Here is a 22,618-nt window from a genome sequence, read left to right on the forward strand (position 1 = left end):
CATTTTGTATTTTAGTACTGTTGCGGGTTGTGGGTTTATAGGGGAATAGGGTGGGAAGTAATTTAATTATGTTAAATTAATTATTAATTAGTAGGAATTATAAATTAATATTAATTAATTGGTAATTATTTTTAATTAATTGGTAATTAATTTTAATTAATTGATAATTATGTTCTGTAGGGGGTTGTGGGTTTATAGGGGAATAGGGTGGGAAGTAATTTATTTATGTTAAATTAATTATTAATTAGTAGGAATTATAAATTAATAATTATTAATTGGTAATTATTTTTAATTAATTTGTAATTAATTTTAATTAATTGATTAATTGATAATTATGTTCTGTAGCGGGTTGTCGGTTTATAGGGGAATAGGGTGGGAAGTAATTTAATTATGTTAAATTAATTAGTAATTAGTAGGAATTATAAATTAATTTTTAATAATTGATAATAATTTTAAATTAATTGGTGATTAATTTTAATTAATTGATTAATTGATAATTATGTTCTGTAGTGGATTGTGGGTTTATAGGGGAAAAGGGTGGGAAGTAATCTAAATGTAATTAAGTAATGTTCTTTCATTAATTGTTTTGTTAATTATCTAATTGTTAATTAATTATTAATTGTTAATTAAATATTATTAAATGGTATTTTTATTAAATTTTTAAATTACATATATTTTGCTCATCATGTTTTTAATTATTATGTATTGGTATTTGAAAATGGTTTATATCTATTTAATAGTTAATATTTTTATTATTTAAAATAAAACATTTATTTATAAGTATGTTATTTTTACTCCCACGCTATCCAACATTTTCCCTACTGTTGCACTCTCTGGAGTGGGAATAGTAATTTATACCCCTACGCTATACAACACTTTCCCTACTGTTGCACTCTCTGGAGTTGGAATAGTAATTGTTACCCCTACGCTATCTAACACTTTCCCTACTGTTGCATTCTCTGGAGTGGGAATACAAATTTTTACCCCTACGCTATCCAACACTTTCCCTACTGTTGCACTCTCTGGAGTGGGAATAGTAATTGTTACCCCTATGCTATCCAACACTTTCCCTACTGTTGCACTCTCTGGAGTGGGAATAGTAATTTTTACCCCTACGCTATCCAACACTTTCCTTACTGTTGCGCTCTTTGGAGTTGGAATAGTAATTATTACCCCTACGCTATCCAACACTTTCCCTACTGTTGCACTCTCTGGAGTGGGAATAGTAATTTATACCCCTACACTATCCACACTTTCCCTACTGTTGCACTCTCTGGAGTGGGAATAGTAATTTATACCCCTACGCTATCCAACACTTTCCCTACTGTTGCACTCTCTGGAGTGGGAATAGTAATTTATACCCCTACGGTATCCAACACTTTCCCTACTGTTGCGCTCTTTGGAATAGGAATAGTAATTATTACCCCTACGCTATCCAACACTTTCCCTAATGTTGCACTCTCTGGAGTGGGAATAGTAATTGTTACCCCTATGCTATCCAACACTTTCCCTATTGTTGCACTCTCTGGAGTGGGAATAGTAATTTATACCCCTACGCTATTCAACACTTTCCCTACTGTTGCGCTCTTTGGAGTTGGAATAGTAATTATTACCCCTACGCTATCCAACACTTTCCCTAATGTTGCACTCTTTGGAGTGGGAATAGTAATTTTTACCCCTATGCTATCTAACACTTTCCCTACTGTTGCACTCTCTGGAGTGGGATTAGTAATTGTTACCCTACGCTATCCAACACTTTCCCTACTGTTGCACTCTTTGGAGTGGGAATAGTAATTTTTTACCCCTACGCTATCCAACACTTTCTCTACTGTTGCACTCTCTGGAGTTGGAATAGTAATTATTACCCCTACGCTATCCAACACTTTCCCTACTGTTGCACTCTCTGGAGTGGGATAGTCCTTTTTACCCGTACGCTATCCAAAATGTAATGATTTTTTTTATTAGTTTTACATTGTTATTAATTGATATTTATGTTATTATTTTATGTATATAAATTTATTTGTAATTTATTATATTTTCATTTTTTTATAATTTATTAAAATAATTATTTTAGAGTTAATATTAATTAGGTATATACTATGTATTATATATTTATTATTATTATTTTTTATTACATTATTTATTAATTTTAAATATTATAATATATTTTCAAGTATGTTTCTTATATTTATAAGTATTATTTTGTTGCTATTTTTTTTAAATAAAAAAAACGATATTTTCTAAAAAACGATATTTTTGACATCAATATATTTTTTTCAATATCTTTGTACTTACCTTGTTAGAGATAGCATCCCGATATTATTGTCATCAATATTTATGTTGTGATATTTTGGTACCTCGATATTTTTGTAGTCGATATTTTGTCATAGATTCTAGGAGAGCAGTCTCCGTGCTGTGACCCGGGCAGAAACCATTCTGAGAGGAGTGAAGCGTGCTGTTGTTTTCCAAGTGTCCTGTCAGGCTGGAGTTATTGTAAGCCTTGGCGATCTTGGACACCCACGGCAGGACAGAGATGGGGCAAAAGGTCTCTGGTTTGGTGGCGTACAATGTAGGTTTTTTTAACACCATGTTTCCAAGCCCTGGGGAAAGCCGCCATGGACAGGAACAGATTAATCAGCTGACACAGAGGTATAAGGAGTGAAGGCAGAGATTTAGGAAATTGCTAAGGCTTAAGAGGATCTGTAGGAGAACCTGATTTAACCCTACTACATAACATACGCATCTCATCTTGGGAGATTGATGGAAACACAGCCAGTGTGGGGGTGGAGAGGGGTCTATGAACAGGACCTGATCTGATTGAGGTAAGGGGGAAGGTCCTATAGATGTTCTCCACCTTCTTAATGAAGAAGGCGGCAAGATTCTCACATTGTTGGTTAGACAAAATCAGGGGCGTTATAGGTGACCCTGCCACTTTGAGATCTTTAAGTATTGAAAAAATACTTTTAGCAGGATTGCTGCTACTTCTGATTTCGTCAGCAAAGTAGGCCGTCCTTTCCTTCTGGATGGCCCTGTGATAATTCTTGATGGCTGCCTGATAATGCCTCTTCAGGACTGGATCATTATCCGTCACCATGCCCGTTCCAACCTTTTGCATGCTTTTCGGATAGTAGTAAGTTTACTACTATACCATAGGCTGGATTTACTGTTGCGACTCATAGACCACTTCACAGGGATGAGTGTATCAGGAGGCCGCCAAATTCTGTCAGATAGGGCTTTATCTGCTGCATAAGGGTTATCCGGCATGCTGAGGGTGTGTGTAGAGAGGAGGGCATGAAGTTGATCAATGTAAAGTTTGTGCCAAGGACGTTTAGGGATTGACTTCTGGGCCACCCTCTGTAAGGGCTCTACCCCCGAGAGTATCATGGTTACCAGATTGTAATCGGACCAACTCATCGGGATGGGAGTATTAACTGTGAGGGCAGGAATATTAGAAAAAACTGGGTCAAGCAAGTGGTCTACAAAATGGGTACGTCCTGGAACAAGTTGAATCATCTGAAGGGCAGCAAGGTATGCTAAAAATTACCCATTTCAGAGTCATGTATATTATCCAAATGTAGGTTTAAGTCACCAATAATGCTAAAGTTGGCAGATCATAGCCAAATAACTTACTGCATCAGTTAGTGCCACCCTGAACTCTTTAAAGGGCCCCGGCGGTCGGTAGACCAATAACCCGGACATTGTATAACTGGCATTGAGGAAGATCCTAAACCGCGCGCACTCACAGCTAACCAAGACCTCTTTCACGAAGGTGCAAGTTTAGCAGGATTTAAAGGTAACCGCGATACTGCCTCCTCTCGTTTCTCTGTTGAGATTCACAATGCTGAAGCCCCGGGGAAGCGCCAGACCTGGCTCAGCCACCATATCAGCTGAGAGCTAGATCTCTGTTGGAAAGAGAAGCGCAGGTGACTCATCCTGGCACAAATCATAAACCTCAGCAAAATGTTTTGCTACGAAACGGCAGTTAAGGCTGAGGAGTTTAATGATGCGCCTGGGGGGGGGGAGAAGGAAGTAGGAGGGGATGTAATTACCCAAGAATTGAACCCACAACTTCTACAACAGAAGGGCCTTCAAGCAAAGTACATGGGGGATCATCGCATAAGCTGACCAGTTTCCTGATAGCCAGTAGGTCTCCACGTGACTAGGTTTGCTTTTCGGCAAGTGGACCAGCAGCATGTGTGGCGTCTGGCAAAGTCCAGGCGCGGACGGGCACAGACGGGCATGCTTTAGCGGTGCCAGGGGCGCACCCGCTGCACGCCCACTGTCCCATTGTGTTTAAATGGAGTATGGAGAGGCGAAACTAGACCGGCCCCTCTGACCCTGGAAGTGTGTCACCAGCAGAGCAGGGCAGAGAGTGAAAGATGAAAGAGAACGCCCTCCACGCAAACGTCACACAGCCGCGGTGGAATGGGACCAAGTGCCAAGAGCACACAGAAGGTAAGAAATGCCAAAAAGTGCAGTAAAACTTAAAAGCACCATAGGTGTCAGCGTGCACACTATAAAACCCAAAGTAGTGAGAATAAAACAGTAGCAGCCTTGTCAACAGCCGCAGGCAGTAAGAACAACATCAGTTGTCCAATTACATTTTTTCCTGACTATCCACACAGTTACTGTTCCATCTTTCTAAGGAAAATAAAAAAAAAATCGTTTTACTCCTCTGTATATTGTGTGACACAGTGCTTCTGTTTTTTAGAGCTTTTGTTATCCAATTTCTCCTTGGTTCAATGTGTCCTTTAGAAAACACTAGCTAAAAGCAGGTGGCTAATGAATGCAGTTTCTCGTCTACATGGCAAACATCTCAGCTTCCATATGAAGAAGAGGAAAATGAATGGAGATACATAAGAGTAAAGAAGTACACTTTTTCCTCAAAATCTCCACACCTTAAGAGGGTATTTCATCACCTTTATTGCCACTGAGGACATAGTAAAAATATGAGGGGAAAGTGCATAGCTCAAACACGTTTTACTCATATTTCCCCATTTATTCTGCTACTATAAATGAGGTTGTCATTGTTTTACACTCCCAAGTGATCACTTCATCGACCTCTGGAGGATGATATCCCTTACTAAACATTTGTTGTAATGGCACATGTGTGGTAAAATGTTACCTTGGAATGGTAATACGATGTAATGGCATGCACGTTGTGATAACTGCGTTGTAATAGCATCTGTTGTAACGTCATACATTCAACCCACATAAGGTGACACTCTCATTAGAACGTCAGGTTAGCTATAATTAACTTCTTATCTCCTAGGCAAGAAATGTCAGTATTCCAGTTGTGGTGAATACACCTCTTTTAGTACAAAGATGATCACATAGTGTGGCTCAATGGCTCAATGGTTAGAGCAGGCAGACCTTGATGCAGAGCTCTGGCCAGGGACCAGGGTTCGATTCCTGCCTCGGCGGGTCTCCGGCTCATTAATTCCCCTGACTGGATATTCTCGCCTCAGTGCCTGTTCTGATCATGGGTCCCACGCTGCAACTCTGGGCAATAGCTTGCTTAGTCTCCACAACGGCCCCAACAGTGCTGGGATGCCTGGCTGCACCTGGGGGGTGCCCAGGAGTGGACATTTCCCAGGAAAGCCAGGAAGGGTTCCTAAGCGGTATGCGGACAGCGCCGGGACACCTCCGGTGGAGGTAGCTGTGCGCTTTACAAATTCCGACATTTACATTTACATTTACATACAGCGGGGCTCACTAAACAAGCAAGGAATGATGTAATCACTCATACAGTGGTTTACAAATCATTGCTGAGAAAAATAGATGTAACAGAAGAGCAGGTAGAACATCATGTCTTTGCTATTTCAATTGATTTGCAAATGAGATCGCTCTAAGGATTAAGGCATCCGCCGCAGAGGACATGTGTAACGGCGCCTCGTTCTGCTCAGTGTCATAACACACAACCCTTACAATCTGCTTTATTTTTTGATTGAACGTTATCACTTAGCATGGGGATTATTTTGAATCCTAGTCAGGTGATGTTTACTAATGGGGAAACAGTTGTTGGGAAAATATTTAAATCTGTTCATGGCTTGTATGTTAGGGGAAATGGCCTAGGAGCAAAAAGCTAAATGATGTTTCACATAATCTTGCTCTGCCAAAAAATGCTTGCTTTGGTGTGTGTGCCCATGCGCACTCCCCCCACCCCTCTTTTAAGGGAAGATAACTTTTGCAATATCCCCAGTATTACCTTCATATGCAAGGATCTGGGAACAGGCAGTGGCGGCCGACATGATTTGCGGACGGCGGGACTGACAAATGGGGAGGGGGAGTGGTAGGGTTGTGAGAGGGAGTGAGGGTAACGGTAAAAAATAAATAAATAAAAGAAGCACTTGCCGCACCGGTCCAACATCTCTGCTCCTGCTCTCCGAGTCACAGAAAAGACAGAAAAGGCTCCCCTGACCAATGCAGCATTGTGATTGGTTAGCACCCAGGCTCCCCTGACCAGTCCAGCATTGTGATTATTTACGAGCATCCTTGTTTGTCGCTCAACCAGGAAAAGGGGGCCCGGGCTTGTCCTCCACGCAGTCTGTAATGCAGCCTGCATGGAGAACAGGGAAAGTGTGCATAACTGGTTTGGGCCGACCAAACAGTCATTGCGCAGTTAGGAGTGGGCAAACCACTCCTCTCCGACCCTGTCCTAGAGCAGAGCAGCCCTGCCTGCCTGCAAACAGGAAACATAAAACGAAAAAACAACTCAAAGTTATCATTTTATGTTTCCTTTGCAGTGCACTGCCTAAAAGCAGTGGGACGCCGCATAGCGGAGGAGCCGCCCCTGAGAACAGGGATACCTGCTTTCTTTTTATAGCTCTTTAACATATCTTTCAAATTAACTGGGTCATTTGTAACATTTACAAAAAAAAATCCCTTACAAGGGTTAATGTTTTGTACTTCACCATTACTGAGGACATGCACATTTGCGCACTTTTATGCACGTAATAACAGTGCATTTCCATGTGTTGGCTGTAATATAAAAATGTGTTTTCTGTAAGCGGAGATTTCACTGAATCGTTGTCTTACTGAAACTCCTGATCTTCTGTGCAAACCCTGTTGGCAAGATTTATCAAGGTTTTGTGTCACCCTTGCTCCAGACACGGGTTCGCAAGGATGACTCAAAACCTAAGTGAGATTTATCAGGCCAAGCAAGGCCCACCTTGCATGGCTTGATACATCTGGAGTAATGCAAGGCAGCGCAAATCGCTGCTTGCATTACTCTGCCCCAGGGAGGCGTTCCATGGGTGATGCGTGGGCGTTTCCTTGCATCACCCCATGGACTTTGGTGCATTCCCAGATTTACCATTAGTGGTAGACCTGGGAATGCTGCAAAATGCTACGCCTCCCCAGGTATGATGCAACGAGGAGAAATATTTTGATTTGTCCTTATTTTTCTTATTTCTATGTGTGCCGCATTCTGCAGCATGCATAGATAGAGGAAAATGCCTCTGAGGATTGTTTTTGGGCAGGCAGGTGTCCCTTCCCGCACATATACAATCCTGCCTACAACGCAGGCGCCCTTGCACCGTGACCCAAGGGTGCCTGCATTGGCATAAGACAGTGTACTGTGCTAGGAAAGGACAGGAATTCACTGCCTAATGCTAAAAATACAGTGGATTCCAGCCCTCTTCCTTTCAAGTCGTGCAGCTAGGTGTCTTGCTGCTTTGCATGAAAGTTTGATAAATCTGGGCCTCAGTCTCATTGCTGTCACTAAACAGAGCATGATCCTGACACCTACCACCAGATGGCGCTGCCAGATAACTGTCTGTTACCCTGCCTTCAGCACAAAAACCTGTATGAACCTGCGCTTATCACGTATTCATGTACATGCTTTACTGATAATATTGGAAACAGAACTAATCTCACATTGTATTCTGAGGTTCGGCCAACTTCCCCCAACAGTGGTAAAACAAATTCCTTTTCACAATATAGATGTCAAAATGACTACCTTTGCCAGTGATTGTTAAACAAACGTCATTTTATAAATAAAACAAAGTAAAGGCATCTTACTCCTGAAAACAAAATGCTTCAGCACGTTCAAAAAAGGGCCACATCATGTAGTCGATCATGGACACGGACACGCCACCAAAGTAAGGAGTCTTCTGATGAATGAGGACCTACAATACACAGACATAAACAATGTCATAAGGCAAGTAAAACCTGAAGATGAACATAAAACATACTTATGTGAACAGTACAACAGATTGAATCATTGTTGTCATCTTTGCATTGCCCTTTTTATGAATAGTACAAATGTAAATAACCACGAGGGAGTGAGAAGCTAGAAAGGGGTGACCGCCCCCACATCCTCTGTGGATAGAAGCAATAATTACACAGGAGAGGGCTAGCCTGTCTAGAAATTAACTCTTAAGGTCTAGGAGGTCAGTTTTCTGGTCTCATTATATCTGAAGCTCTGTGCCCAGGTAAAGTGGTGCATCCCTGGCATCTCATGGATCTATTAGAAGGATCCTTTCCCACAGGTACCAGATGCTGATGTTCAGCATGGCTAAAAATTAGTAGGGTAAAGGAGAGTGGCGTGGAGTGTTGTAGAGCGGAGTGCTATGGAGCGATATAGAGTGGCGCACAGTAGAGTCGTGGCGGTGGAGAGGAAAGGATTGAAGTGGAGTGTTTTGGAGTAGCGTTCAGTGTTGTGGAGTGTCATGGAGGGAGTAGAGTGTGTAGTGTGTCGTAGAGTGTTGTAGAGTGGAAGGCCATAGAGTTGAGTGGCGAACGGTGGAATACCATGTTGTGGTGTGGTGTACAGCAGAGTGGAGGAACATAGAGGGTGTTGTGTAGAGTGGAGTAGAGTGTTGTACAATAGAGTAGAATACAGCAGAGTAAATTGTCAAAGAGTGGAATGGCATTGAGTGGAGTACAGTAGAGTGGAGTAGTGTGTCATAGAATAGAGTGGAGAGAAGTGACATAGAATGACAGAGTGGAGTAGAGTGCTGTAGAGTGGAGTGGCAAAGAGTGAAGTAGAGTGTCAATGGAGCTGAGATTAATGGACTAGAGCATCTTAGAGTGGACTATAGTGGAGTGGAGTAGAGTGGAGTAGAGTGGCCTAGAGTGTAGTGGTGTAAAGTACAGTGGTGCAGAGTAGATTGTAATAGAGTTGAATGGTATGGAGAGGAGTGGAGTAGTGTGTCATAGAATAGAGTTGAGTAAAGTGGCATAGAGGGAGTTGCATAGAGATTAGTAGAGTGGAGTAGAGTGCTGTAGAGTGGAGTAGCAAAGAGTGAAGTAGAGTGTCAATGGAGCAGAGATTAATGGACTAGAGCATCTTAGAGTGGTGTATCATGGAGTGCCGTAGAGTGGAGTGTAGTAGAGTGGCCTAGAGTGAAGTGGAATAAAAGTACAGTGGTGCACAGTAGATTGGTGTAGAGTTCAGTGGCACAGAGTGCATAGGGTTTGAGTAAAGTGATGTAGAGTGCATTGGTGTAGAGTGCAGTCACGTAGAGTAGCACAGAGTGCAGCAACGTAGAGTAGCATAGAGTGCAGTGGCATAGAGTAGAGCGTTAAAGAATAGATTGCAGTTGTGTAGAGTGAAATGGCATAGAGTGAAGTTGCGCAGAGTGGAGTATAGTGGCGCAGAGTGGAGTAGAGTGTTGCAGAGTGGAGTAGAGTGGTGAAGAGTGAAGTGGCATAATGTGCAGTGGTGTAGAGTGGAGTAGAGTGGCATAGAGATCAGTGATGCAGGGTTGATTACAGTGGTGCAGTTTAAAGTGCAGTGGCATAGAGTAGTGTGGTGTAAAGTAGAGTGACACAGCATTGGTTGCAGTGGCGTGGAGTGGATTGGTGCAGAGTGGAGTAGAGTAGAGTGCTTCAGAGTAGAGTAGAGTGAAGTTGAGTAGAGTGAAGTTGATTATGGTGGAGTGGTGCAGGGTAGTGTGGAGTGGGGCAAGGTAGAGTGGAGTGGAATAGAGTACTGGCGTACAGTGCATTGGTGTGGAGTGGTGCAAAGTGTAGTGACCTAGGACTGTTGTAGAATGCAGTGGCGCACAGTAGATTATAGTGGCATGGAATGCATTGGCGTAGAGTGCAGTAGAGTAGCTTAGAGTGGTGTGGAGTAGAATAAAGTGGCACAGAGTAGAGTGAAATAGAGTTCAGTGGCAGAGAGGGCAGTGCTACTGAGTAAAGTGACGTAGTGTGCAGCAGAGTCGAGTGGTGTAGAGTGCATTGGTGTAGAGTGCAGTGGCATAGAGTTGTGCAGAGTAAAGTGACAGAGTGCACTCCCTCTGAGGATTCTCATTGTAATATTTCTAGTTGGGATGTGGCAGGTCTAGCCAACAAACAATCAGATGTGAATTGGTTGAGTTTTGTCAAGGATTTTCAAATCTTAGGGCTGCAAGAGACTTGGGATACTGTTATGACTTTCTTCTTAGATGGGTATTGCTCCTTTTTTCTACCAGCTATACCATCTTCTTCTTCGATATCCCACCTAATAAGGTTCAAGTTCGCACAAGTTCCCAGTTCGTCTCGCAGTCACTTTGACGTTTTCATCTACCTTATAACTCCTAGTCATCAACTTCTACAATTCTCACTTTTGGGATACCCAGAATGAACATCTGAGGGCACCTAATTTGTTTTTGGTTGACTACTTGGAAAAGCAATGTGTCCCGCCCAGGGTGATTATGTTGGGCAATTTTAAAGTTCACTTATGTACGGAGGCTTGTCTTGGAGGGGAGGAGATGAACTGTGAGGGGAACCCCCATTTTAAACACACCATCATGGCTGATAATAATTTGCAACTTTTAAATTATAGGGGGACTTGGCCCACCATGGATATGGCTGTGCCCACATTTGTTGGGAGGGGTTATAATTCCTCCATTCATTTTATTCGGCTCTCTCCTATCTTTGTTAATTCAGTTTCACAGAATGGTGAGGTGTGGAGGCAATTCAATGGCCACAACCCTTTGAGTCTGTCCTTTAAATATGATTTGGTGTAGATCATGAGATCCAATAAGGGCACAATTGGGAGAGACCAGGGGCGACATTTGAAATAGTTCAAGATGGTCCCCCTTAATCTAATGTCTAACCTAGATTTAACTTGTGGGCCAGCCGTCTTCCTTTTAATGGGGGATTCCTCCTTAGCTGAGGGAATTCTGGTTGCCTTCGCTAATATTTGTGAGTTTATTAGGGGGCATCTCTCTTTGGGATAAATAGGTCGGTGGTGCTGGTTGCTGTCTCCAAATGGTTTCATCATGCATGTTCGTGAGCCCACCATAATATGCTGATTGCCCTGAAAAAGAATCCCAGCAACACTAAAGAAGTGGCACTGTGTAGGACACAATATAGATGTGTGGTGACCACAAAGCCCTGCATGGCGTGAGGCTGGGCTGTATTTTGGCCCTAGTACTATCTACCCTCCATGATAACGAGATGGGGGAGACTCTTCATGCAGCCAGCCCAGATATCCCTCATGCAAATGTTTGTAACATTCCATCTCTTTTGTACGCGGATGTCGTCCTATTTTCTAGGACCGCTGTCGGCCTCCAAAGGATGCTAAATGCATTTGTTGCTTTTATGGATGGCGGGATTTATGCACAAATTTTAAAAAGTCACATATAATGGTTACAGGGAGGGGAGGTAGGGGAAGGAGAGTTTATAACCTGGCAGGGGCCAAAATGACCAAGGTTACCGCTTTCCCTTATTTAGGGGTTCTTTGTGATGCACAAAGATCATGTGAGAGGGTCAAGATTGATTTGCAAATGGCTGGGTTCAGATTGGAATGGCATGGGGAGCAAAAAATGACCGATTTAGGCCCAGATCTCTGTACTGAGGTGAATGCATGAAATTGTTCTAGATTCTGTCCATCACATGTTCTTTTTGCAGTTGACACCCAGAGTGGGATGGGTATTTCCACATATGGGTCCCATGATCTCCATGCCACTGGAGTCAAGATATACTGGCTGATGAGGGGTGAAACCCCGAAACCGGTCCTAGGATGCCTGTTTCCAGTCGAGGGACGACCTGGCCTGGCAGTACGGGCTGGACTGTTCCCATTGGGCACAGGGTCAAGACTGATTTTCAAATGGCTGGGTTCAAATTTGAATGGCGCGGGGATGAAAAAAATGACTGATATAGGCCCAGATCTCTGTACTGGGATGAATATATGAAATTGTTCTGCATTCTGTCCACCAAATGTTTTTTTTTGCAGTTGTCACAACGAGTGGGACGGGTATGCCCAGACGTGGGTCCCGTGCTCTCCATGCCACTGGAGTCAAGCTATCCTGGCTAATGAGGGGGTGAAACCCCGAAACCGGTCCTAGGATGCTTGTTTCCTGTCCAGGAGGACCTGGCATGGCAGTGCGGGCTGGACTATTCCCATTGGGCACAGGGTCAAGGCTGATTTGCAAACGGCTGAGTGCAAATTGGAATGGCATGGGGAGCAAAAAAAAAGACTAATTAGGCCCAGATCTCTGTACTGGGGTGAATGTATGAAAGTGTTCTGCATTCTGTCCATCAAATGTTCTTTTTTGCAAAAAGATCAGGAGCACAACTTTAAAAAGCTAAAAGAAATGGCTTTGCCACCTCAGTGACCTCTGTGCTTCATTTTGCAAGTCACTTGGGGATTAAACCAATTAAGGCTCTCTTACACATTTATCAATCCAAGTGCATTTCTCTGGCTTCATAAGGGACAGATATTTGGGGCCACATAAAAACTCATGACTGGAAAATCATTGAGAATACATTTTTGAGATATCTCCTGGCATTGCCCCAATCCACAGCTTCTTTTGTGATCCATGGAGTGCTTGGGGCGAGTTACATTTCATGTTTACTGTCAATGTGGCCTTTGTTAAGATGGATTTCAATTTGGTCTAACCCTGATTTGAAGCTTAATAGGATTATACTAATGAACTGTATGCTTCTGGAAAAGGCCAAATTCATTCTGTGGCTGAATTATGTCAGCTTTATTTGCCAGGAGATGGGTCACCTTAACTTGTATTTTCACCCAGAGAATATTAGCTGGGGGGATTTATCTTTGGAATGCACAGAATTAGTAAAACCTTCTGTCCACATGCACGTTATCATCTCCACCCCTGGGTGTACCAAACCATATATAACCTTTGTCAACAACCCTCAGCATTTTATGTTGACTCTCTTTGGGCTGAACCAATTGTATTGGTTTCTAGCCCTATTGGTGGGGACAAGGCCAATCATCTAGCCCCGTGCTCCTGTGATAACTTCTTTGATCAAGATACTTTTCATTTTGTCCTGTTTTGTGATTTTTATAATGCCCCTCTTAGACAATATATCCTTCCTCTACTCAAAGGGAAGCAGTTTACTCAGGCGAGGCCTGCTTTTGTTTTAGAAATGGTAAATAATGAATGTATTTGTTTTAATGTTGCCAGGTTTTTAATGACTGCTGTTAGGCTCATAAAAGAAGGAGTTAATTGGAATTTTAAAAAAAGAAGCACATATAGTCATTTTTTTGGGTGTTATCTTAAGCACTGTGGGCCAGACGTACAACCCTTTTTTGCGTCCGCAAATGGGAGACCCTGCCGTCTGCGGCCGAAAAAGGGTAATAGCATGTACAAATGCTATTTTGTGAGTCCCTGACTTGCAAAATAGCATTTGTGACTCTCGCTATTAGGAAGGAGCGTCCCTTCCTAATATCGAGTCAACATGCTATGTACTAGTTTTTTGAGACCGCATTTGCGGCAGCAAAACACTCGCAGTTTACTACCTACTTCAAGTGGGTGGTAAACCACTCGCAAAGGGCAAGAGGTCCCCAGGGGACCCCTTCCCCTTTGTGAGTATGTTGGAAAATATTTTTTGAGAGCAGGCAGCACAGTGCCTGTGCTTAGAAATATGAAACTGAAAAGTTTCATTTTTCATTTTTTAAATGCATCCTGTTTTCCTTTAAGGAAAAAGGCTGCATTTATTATTATTATTATTCTGAGTTTTGTATAGCGCCTGGTTACCAATAGGCATCCCAGCGCTTACCAGAACATAGCACTACTGAAGGATAGGAGAAATTAAACAGAGAACAAAAAAGTTTTTAAAAGTTTACGGAACCGAAGAAATAAGCTGCTTTATTATAAAGCAGTCCCAGACATGGTGGTCTGCTGAGCCCAGCAGGCCACCATCCCTGGGAGGGCTGTAATGCCAGAAACCGGTCCCCGGAAGCTTGTTTCCTTTCCAGTAAAGAATTGGCTTGGTAGTTTGGTCTGCCCTGTTCCCATGATGCACTGGGCCAGGGTCAGACTAATTTGCATGTAGCCAGGTTCTGAACTGGGATGGTGCAGTGAGCTAAAAAACGGTGATGGATCAAGCCCTGATCTTTTGACTGGGTAGGAGTGTTCTGCTTAATTCAGATACTCTGTCTATCACCACCCCCTTTTGAATCGTCATTCCCAATGGGCTCGCAAATTGTGAGAGGCTCATTAATATTGATGAGCCTCGCAATTTGCAAACCCATTAGGAATCGCAAACAGTGTGAAATACACTGTTGTACATCAGAAAATGCGCAATGCAAATTGCGACTCGCAAAAGAGTCGCAATTTGCGATGCACAATTTTCTTGCTCGCAAATCTGCCCCAGGATTTTCAATCATTTTTTGTGCTTTGACTATGTTAAGATCAAACCTGTCTTTGAGGCTGTTTAACTTTTGCTGCTATTTGTATATGACATGAAGTGTTTTTATTGTGTTTGTATGTTTTATGGTTTTTATTAAATGAAAGGTTATTGTCATTGAGTGTCTGTCAGGGTGCAATGGTGTACAGTGGTGTAGAGGTCAAAGTTGTAGAGTAGAGTATAGTGGCGTAAAGTACAGATTGGAATAGAGTGCAGTGGCATAGAGTGTATTGGTTTTGAGTAAAGTGGTGTAGAGAGCATTGGTGTGGATTGCAGTGGCATAGAGTGCAGCAGTATAAAATTGAGGGGCATAGTGTGGATTGGCGCAGAGTTGAGCAGAGTGGTGTTTACTTCAGTGGCATAGAGTAGTTTAGAGTGGCTTAGAGTGGAGTGGTGTAGATTACAGAGGTGTAGAGTGGAGCGATGCAGAGTAAAGGGGCATAGAGAGCAGGGGTGCAGAGTACAGTGAGGTAGAGTGAAGTGGCATAGAGTGGAGTGGTGCAGAGTAGAGTTGTATGGTGTAGAGTAGGGTGCAGTAGCATATGTGTGGAGTGATGCAGAGTAGATTTTTGTAGAGTGCAGTGGCATAGACTAGAGTGGTGCAGTGGCATAGAGTGCAGTAGGGTGGCATAGAGTGCACTAGAGTGGTGTAGAGTGCAGTGTCATAGACTACAGTGTTGTAGAGTGCAGTGGCATAGAGTGGTGCAGAGAGCAGTGACGTAGAGTACAGTAACGTAGAGTACAGTGGTGCAGAGTAGAATTGAGTGGTGTAGCGTGCAGTGACGTAGAGTGCAATGGCATAAATAGAATGTTGTAGAGTATAGTGGCGCACAGTGGTGCAAAGTAGTTGACCTAGGTACAGTAGCGTAGGGTGCATTGGTTTTGAGTAAAGTGGTGTAGAGTGCAGTGGTTTAGAGTAGAGTGGCATAGCGTACTGTGGCATAGAGTTGTCAGGAACCCCTGTCACGCCATCCACAGAGTCCCCTGCATTGTTTGTGAACACCCATATGGTGTGAATATTAATCATATTGCAGTGTTCCTACAATAAGTACTTTGACCAATGTTTGTTTTTTCTTTAATGTATTTGCTTTTGCCAATGTTTATTCTTTTTGTATGGACCTTGCCAATGCGTGTTAGATATCTGAGGATCAGGGGGCACAGGTGCAGCTGCTTGCAGTTGGTTTAATACGTGAGCTGTAACTGTACTGAGCACATGGATTGAACACGCCCGGCAATGCCCAGGATCTTGGCTATAAATAGCTTCGATCTGCAGACACCTGTTGCTTGGATTTCTGTTTCCTGTATAGTTGTTACTTCACAGCCCTTGAGCTGTGGGGGTGTCCTTGTTGTTATTCCTGGAATAGCTGCTCTTTCTGACTGATTGGGATATGTTCGTGAACCTCTGGCTTAACGTGGTGATGGTTATTTAGTGAGCACTTTTTGTTTAACTCATTTTTGTTTTTTGATTTGGTTTTGTTGCTTCACCTGGGCCCCTTGCAGTACCACTGAAAGATGGAAAGTATTAAGACCGTAGGATTTTCCGATGAGGACTTAGCCAAAATGATTGGCCTCTCAGCGGGCAGCTTACTCTTTCTAAGGGGTTGGAAGGGGAATGGACCAAACTCCTTTACCTAAAGAAGAAATCAAAGCGTACTGAATTCCATGCCCACTTTATGCTTGATTATCTTAAAGTTGGAACCATTCCCATTGGCCTGAGGGTCCGCAACATCCCTGGACTCTTTATTGAGATCAGACAGTTCCTGGAGAAATTCGCATTAATATCAAATAGATGCTCCAGGGACTGGATGATGCTCATTATTGGGACAGCTAGAGAAGTTATAGCTATTCTCAATAAGGAAATCCAAGAGCTTGAAGAGAGGCTCAGACAGGAAAATGCGGTTGAATTAGGCAAAAAGAAATTGGAAGAAATCAGTATAGAACTTGACTCCTTCTCGGAGTATCTTTTGAAGAGAAAAACTGAAAAGTTTAGAAAGGATATTCGATTGTTTTCTCAAGAACGAGCTTATCCATATCTAGCTAGCAACTTCTATACTGGTTCGGAAGACTCTAATTCATGGGGTAGTGCCCCAAGATGGGGCAATCAGAGAGTTACCACCTTCTCCAACACTACCGATTCGGAGGGAGAAGGGTCAGGAAATTTTGATTCCAACTATGACCCCAACTACAACCCTAATTTTCAATAAAGACAGGAATCATTTGATAGACCAGCACAGCAGAACCGTTTTTTAGGCAATCGCAGAGGGAGCCTCCGCCCAAGATCTCGGACTCCCCAACAGAGGAATCACCATCAGGGTCAGGGTCAACCGCAAATGTACATCCAAACGAGACACCATCAATACTGGAAAACATAAAAAGTATTCTAGTATTTAATCTTTCCAACACGTACATTGACCAGGTTCTGTAAGCCTGTTATCTAGAGGTCTATCATTTGTTCCCTCCGCTAATTTTGATTACATTTGAGTTCATTAAAGATCTACATCTTTTCTTCCGAAAAATCAGGCTCAAGAAGTTTTTTCTTAACAGATAGATGCCTGAAACTATGGAGAATCTATTAGGCCTGAAGCCTTCATCCATCTTTACTCCCTCTCTTGATTCTATTGGCCCTGAGGTAGGTATTTTTGAAAAAGCTGTAACTGCTAGAATTGAAAAGATCATTAAATACGTACCTAAACCCTCTCCTAATTTGCCCAGAGATGAGGATATGTGTTTGAAATCTCTGAAGGTAAACAGCCAGTTAACGATCAAGCCATGCGATAAAGGTGCGAGTATCGTAATTTTTGATACTCCTACTTATGTAGAGTAAATGAATCTGCTCCTCTCCTCGCCTAAACACTACAGAAGGATTGTGAGGAACCCTGAGACTGCCTTGAAGCGCCGTATTTTAACTATGGTGGAACAGGCAGTAGATAGTGGATATATCTGTATGAAAGAAGCTGAATTTTTAACTCCCAGCTTTACTCGGATACCCATCATCTATGGGGTCCCCAAGACTCACAAGAACATCCTCGACCCTCCCCTGAGGTCCATTGTATCTACCATCGGCTCTTCGACGGAGCCCCTCTCGAAATATATTGACCATTTCTTGAAACCTCTGATCAACAATTTGGAATCCTTAGTTAAGGATACTGGCCATTTCATCGCCAAAATTGAAGGAACATCTTACTTGGAAGACAGGGAACTCCTAGTTACCTTAGATCTCGAATCGTTATATACTAACATCCCACAGCGCGGAGCTTTGAGGGTCATTGAGGAAGTTCTATCCTCTAAACCAGAGTTCTGTAATGCTCCATTCATTGTTCAGTGCCTTGAAGTGGTCCTATATGAAAATTACTTTGAGTTCAATAACTGTTTCTTCAAGCAAATTCAGGGAGTCAGTATGGGGGCCGCGTGTGCCCAAAGTGTAGCTTGTTTATACATGGGGCACTTTCAACAGATTAACATCTACAATGAGATGGCCCCCTTCCATGAGAATGTTTGAGCTTGGTCTCGCTTCATTGACAACATCTTTTTTATATGGAAGGGGGACCATGATTCTCTAAATGAGTTCATTCTTTGGCTCAATGCTGCGGACAGTAACTTGAAGTTTACTGCGCGTGCCAGCAATATCAGAATTGAATTTCTTGACATCTGGATAGAACATTGGAATAATTAGATTTTCGTGTCCCTTTTTACCAAACCTACTGCAAGGAATACCTTATTGCAGTATGGCAGTTCCACCCCCGCTGCCAAAGGGACAATATCCCTTTTAGTCAGTTGCTCCGGATTCAGAGGAACTGTTCGGATATCAAAGATTTTCTCACCCAAGCGGACATACTCAACGAGAAGTTAGTACACCGTGGCTACCCTTACAAACTGAACAAAGAATCTTTGAAGTGAGCCAGGTATTTCATTTTTTTTTATAAATCTTTATTGAAGGATACGGTGCAATAAAAGAACATAGGATTAATGTAGCATAAACACAGCAATAAAACGATTGGCGCAGGAGTGTGGTTACATAAAATATCACTCAAATATGTTATAAATACAAATACGTAAAAGCACAATTCATAATGTGGGGATAAAATACACTTTGTCTACAAATAAATTATCCAACAATGCAGATCGGGTTCAGATTCTGTCATCCCTCCACTTCGTAACAGGGGCCCAAAAACATCTGCCCATCTCCTGTTTTTTAGCCCCTTTAAATTCATATAAACAAGACTCTATATTGTGTATACCCAAAAATCTCGAAAGCCACATCTGGTAAGTGGGGGTTGTGACATCCTTCCACCCAGCAGAAATCAGAATTCTTAACACAGCGACCGACATAAAAACCAGAGCTGCCTCATCCTCTGTCAAGGCCAATTTAGAATCTGTGCCCATTAACATCAGAGTTGGGGATAGATCGATTCTGTGACCTAGCAGCCCCTCCCAAAACTTCATAATCGCATCCGTAACTTGGCCCAGCCGGACACAGGTAGCAAACATATGTACTAAGTCTGCTTGACCCATATTGCATCTAGGGCAGCAATCGTCATTCCTAACACCCCACGCAAATAATTTAGCGGGCGTGTGGTACAGATTAAAAACAGTTTTAAAGTGCTGAGCCCGTAAGTTAGATGCCCGAAAAAGCTTTTTGTTTAGACATAGTGCGAGATCCAAATCCACATCCGGATTTCCCAATTTAAGTGCCCATTCGCTTTCTACCTTCCCTACATCATCCTGAATCCCTGAGACCAAAAGATTATATACCACTTTAATCTTCCTACACCCTCTAGCCAGGGCCTCAACCACAGGAATTTCGACCAGAGGGTCCAATTTTGGTCTAAGGGCCATTAAAGTACGAGAAATTTGACCATAAATGAGCCAGTGGTTAGCAGGGACGCCATACCTCCTTTGCATTTCTTCAAACCCAATTATCTCATCCCCATCCATTAAATCTCCAATGGTCTTAACCCCCCATCCCTTCCAAGCCTGAAGGTTCCTATCCGCTCTTAACTGAGGAAGAAGACTTGAGTTTTCCAGATGGAGATAGGGATTAATTTTAGGGGCATTATACAATTTTAGAATAGCTTTCCATACCTGCCAAGCCCCGTATAAAGTCTTAAATCGGGCCTTCTTATAAAACCTGTATTCCACTTCGGTCAGCAACAGGCCGGTTGCTTCCCCCCCAACAACATCTCAAAAATTGCGGGGGGCCTGAGTATCCGGGTTTGCGATTTCTTCCACAGACCCAGTATCAAATTGGAAAAAGATGGACATTTGAATCAAGAGGTAAGACCAATGGTACAATCTAAGATTTGGGAGTGCCATCCCGCCCCTTTCTCTCTGTAATGACATAAGATTCGTAGAACGTCTGACTTCGCCATACTGCCATATAAACCTAATAAAGACAGATTCAAGATGTTTCATAGTTTTTTCCTCAATGAAAAGGGGTATGGCTCTAAACAAATACAACACTCTGGGGAACATTACCATCTTAAGAGCGTTAACCCTCCCTATCAGAGAAAGATGCATCACATCCAACCTTTTTAATTCAGCCTCTATGGACTTAATTAAAGGGGGGTAGTTCTCTTCCACTATTCTACCCACAGAAGCATTGATCTTTACTCCTAAATAGACAGCAGAGTCCATGAATCTTGAATCAGATTGCGGATATTTTCTGTACATATTATCTGTGTTTTGGATTCGTTAAGGAGGTACCCTGAGCCTAGACCAAAAACCTTTGCCATCTGTACTAAAACCGGGAGTGCTTGCTGGGGATTCGTCGTGATAACGGCCAAATCCTCTGCATATGCTAAAATCTTATTGACATGACCATTAAAAATCACTGGGGAGATACTGGGGCAGTCTAGTATTTTCTGAATAAGGGGGTCAATATACAGAGAAAAAAGGATGGGAGAACATGGACAGCCCTGGCGCGTCCCTCTCCGTATTTTAAACTTATCCGACTTTTCACCCATAACTGTAATTCTTGCAACTGGGTCCAAATACATAGCCTTGATAGCTCTGATAGCTTTTTGTCCAAAACCCCTCCCCACCAGTATACCCCAGAGAAAGCTCCAACCAACTCGGTCAAAGGCTTTCTCTGCGTCGAGTAGGATCATGGCCATCTCCCCCCCCGTGTCTTCCTGGGCGTCAAACAGAGATATAGCTCTGCAAATATGATCTGTAGTGCCGCGCCCAGGAACGAACCCATGCTGCCACGGGGAGACGAGACCACCAATGATCCTGCCCAACCGCTTTGCCCAGATCTTTGAATAGAGTTTAGCATCGGCATTGATTAAGGATATTGGCCGGTACGAGCCCGGTTTTTCCGCTGGTTTCCCCTTCTTATGGAAGATTATAATGTTGGTTTCCTTCCATGAATCCGGAACCACCCCTGAGTACACAATCCCATTAAATAAATCGACCAACAAAGGCACAATCTCCCGTTCCATAGCTTTATATACCTCCAGGGGGATCCCGTCAGGGCCAGAGGCTTTCCCAGACGCTAACTCCCGCAATGCAGATTGAACCTCCGTGTATGAAATATCTTTATCTAGGTTCGCTCTTGTTACATCGTCCAATCTAGGGCACCTATCAAAACACCCCTCGGCTTGAATACAGTCCGAATCCCCCTCTTCATACAATTTTTGATAGAAGGTTTTAAACACCATCAAAACATCCTTAACATCCGTAAATGTATTCCCATCCTCCTCTATGCAAGTAATCCTATTTTTAGATTTTTCCTGTCTTAGCCGAAGGCCAAGAACTCTGCCAGCTTGCTCACCTGTTTCATACCTCTTAGCCCTTGAGGCTTGAAAATCCCCAATCGCCTTCTGTGTAACCTCATTCTGGCTATCCTCACCATCCCCACCTGCGGCTATATCCCTAACATGTTGTTCCTCCACAATGACAAGTTTAACCATTAATTTCTCTACCTCCCTCTCTTCTGAGCCTAGCAAAACAGCTGATCGTCTCTCCTCTTAAAGCGACTTTAAAAGCCTCCCATACACCGTTCCGGGTCGTACTATACCTATTTGGCGCAAAAAATTCTCCTACCAAATTATTCATAAGAGCTAAATACCTGTTATCAGTCAGTAGTTTTCTCTCAAAAGTCCTGCTTGCTTTTGACCTTTCCTGCCTTCCCAGATCGTATTTTATCATCAGAGGGTTGTGGTCTGAGATTACCCTTGGGAGCTTAAAGATCTCAACTTTTTCAATTTACGACCCAGAAATAAAAAAATAATCTAATTTTGAATACTTTTGGGCCGGATTTGAGAAGTACGTATAGCCCGCATTCAGGGGCTCCTTAGCTCGCCATACATCTTGCAACCCATGCGAACTGAACAGCACCTGGACTGCCTTAAAAACTCTAGGTTTCCTCCCTTGGTATGATATTCCATTACCCCATTCAGATGATATATTTAAATCACCAGTAAATACTATGGGGGTAGGCCAGTTGGCAAGCTCCATTTCTAGAAAATCAAAAATTTCCAGGTCATCACCATTAGAACCATATACGCCACAGATAGTGAGGCCGAGCTCCATTTCAGCTATCGCCCATCTTCCATTACTGTCAGTTTTCACCCTCCTAGCCTTCCCCAACATGGTCCTTCCCAAGATAGCAACCCCCCTAATATTTGACGTTTGTGTCGTACAGGCCAAAAGTTCGAAGCCATTAATAAGAAGCAGATTTCTCTTTGACCATGGGAGATGGGTCTCCTGAAGGCAGAGAATATCTATCCTACTATGTTTCACCACATAAGCTAACCTCTGCCTTTTCCTCCAATCGTTCAATCCCCCCACATTCATTGTGCAGATACTAATGTTCGCCATCCAATTGAGTGAAACAACCTAAAACAAAAACCTGCTCAAATATTTTTATCCTTATTAACATTTTTTGCCCGTGACTGATAAAGCACCATTTCCTTCTTTTTTCAGTTTTCACCCCCCACCCAGCCCCCCCTCCCCCTCCCTCTCCCTCTCCCGCCCCAAAAACCCCACACTCCCAACCTCCCTCACCCTAACCCCCCTTCAACCCCCC

General features: G+C 42.9%; 1 protein-coding gene across 2 annotated transcripts in view; it reads right to left on the bottom strand.

Moving 5' to 3' along the window:
• LOC144755156 (glutathione S-transferase omega-1-like) overlaps positions 1 to 22,618 on the bottom strand; it is a 320,432-nt gene that overhangs the window by 43,630 nt on the left and 254,184 nt on the right. For both annotated transcript variants that reach the window (XM_078643737.1, XM_078643736.1), the window contains one exon: positions 8,023 to 8,129. In XM_078643737.1, the coding sequence (XP_078499863.1) occupies positions 8,023 to 8,129 (107 nt within the window). The remainder of the gene's footprint in view (positions 1 to 8,022; positions 8,130 to 22,618) is intronic.

The sequence above is a fragment of the Lissotriton helveticus genome, chromosome 5_1 (assembly GCF_964261635.1).
Source record: "Lissotriton helveticus chromosome 5_1, aLisHel1.1, whole genome shotgun sequence".
Classification (NCBI taxonomy): domain Eukaryota; kingdom Metazoa; phylum Chordata; class Amphibia; order Caudata; family Salamandridae; genus Lissotriton; species Lissotriton helveticus.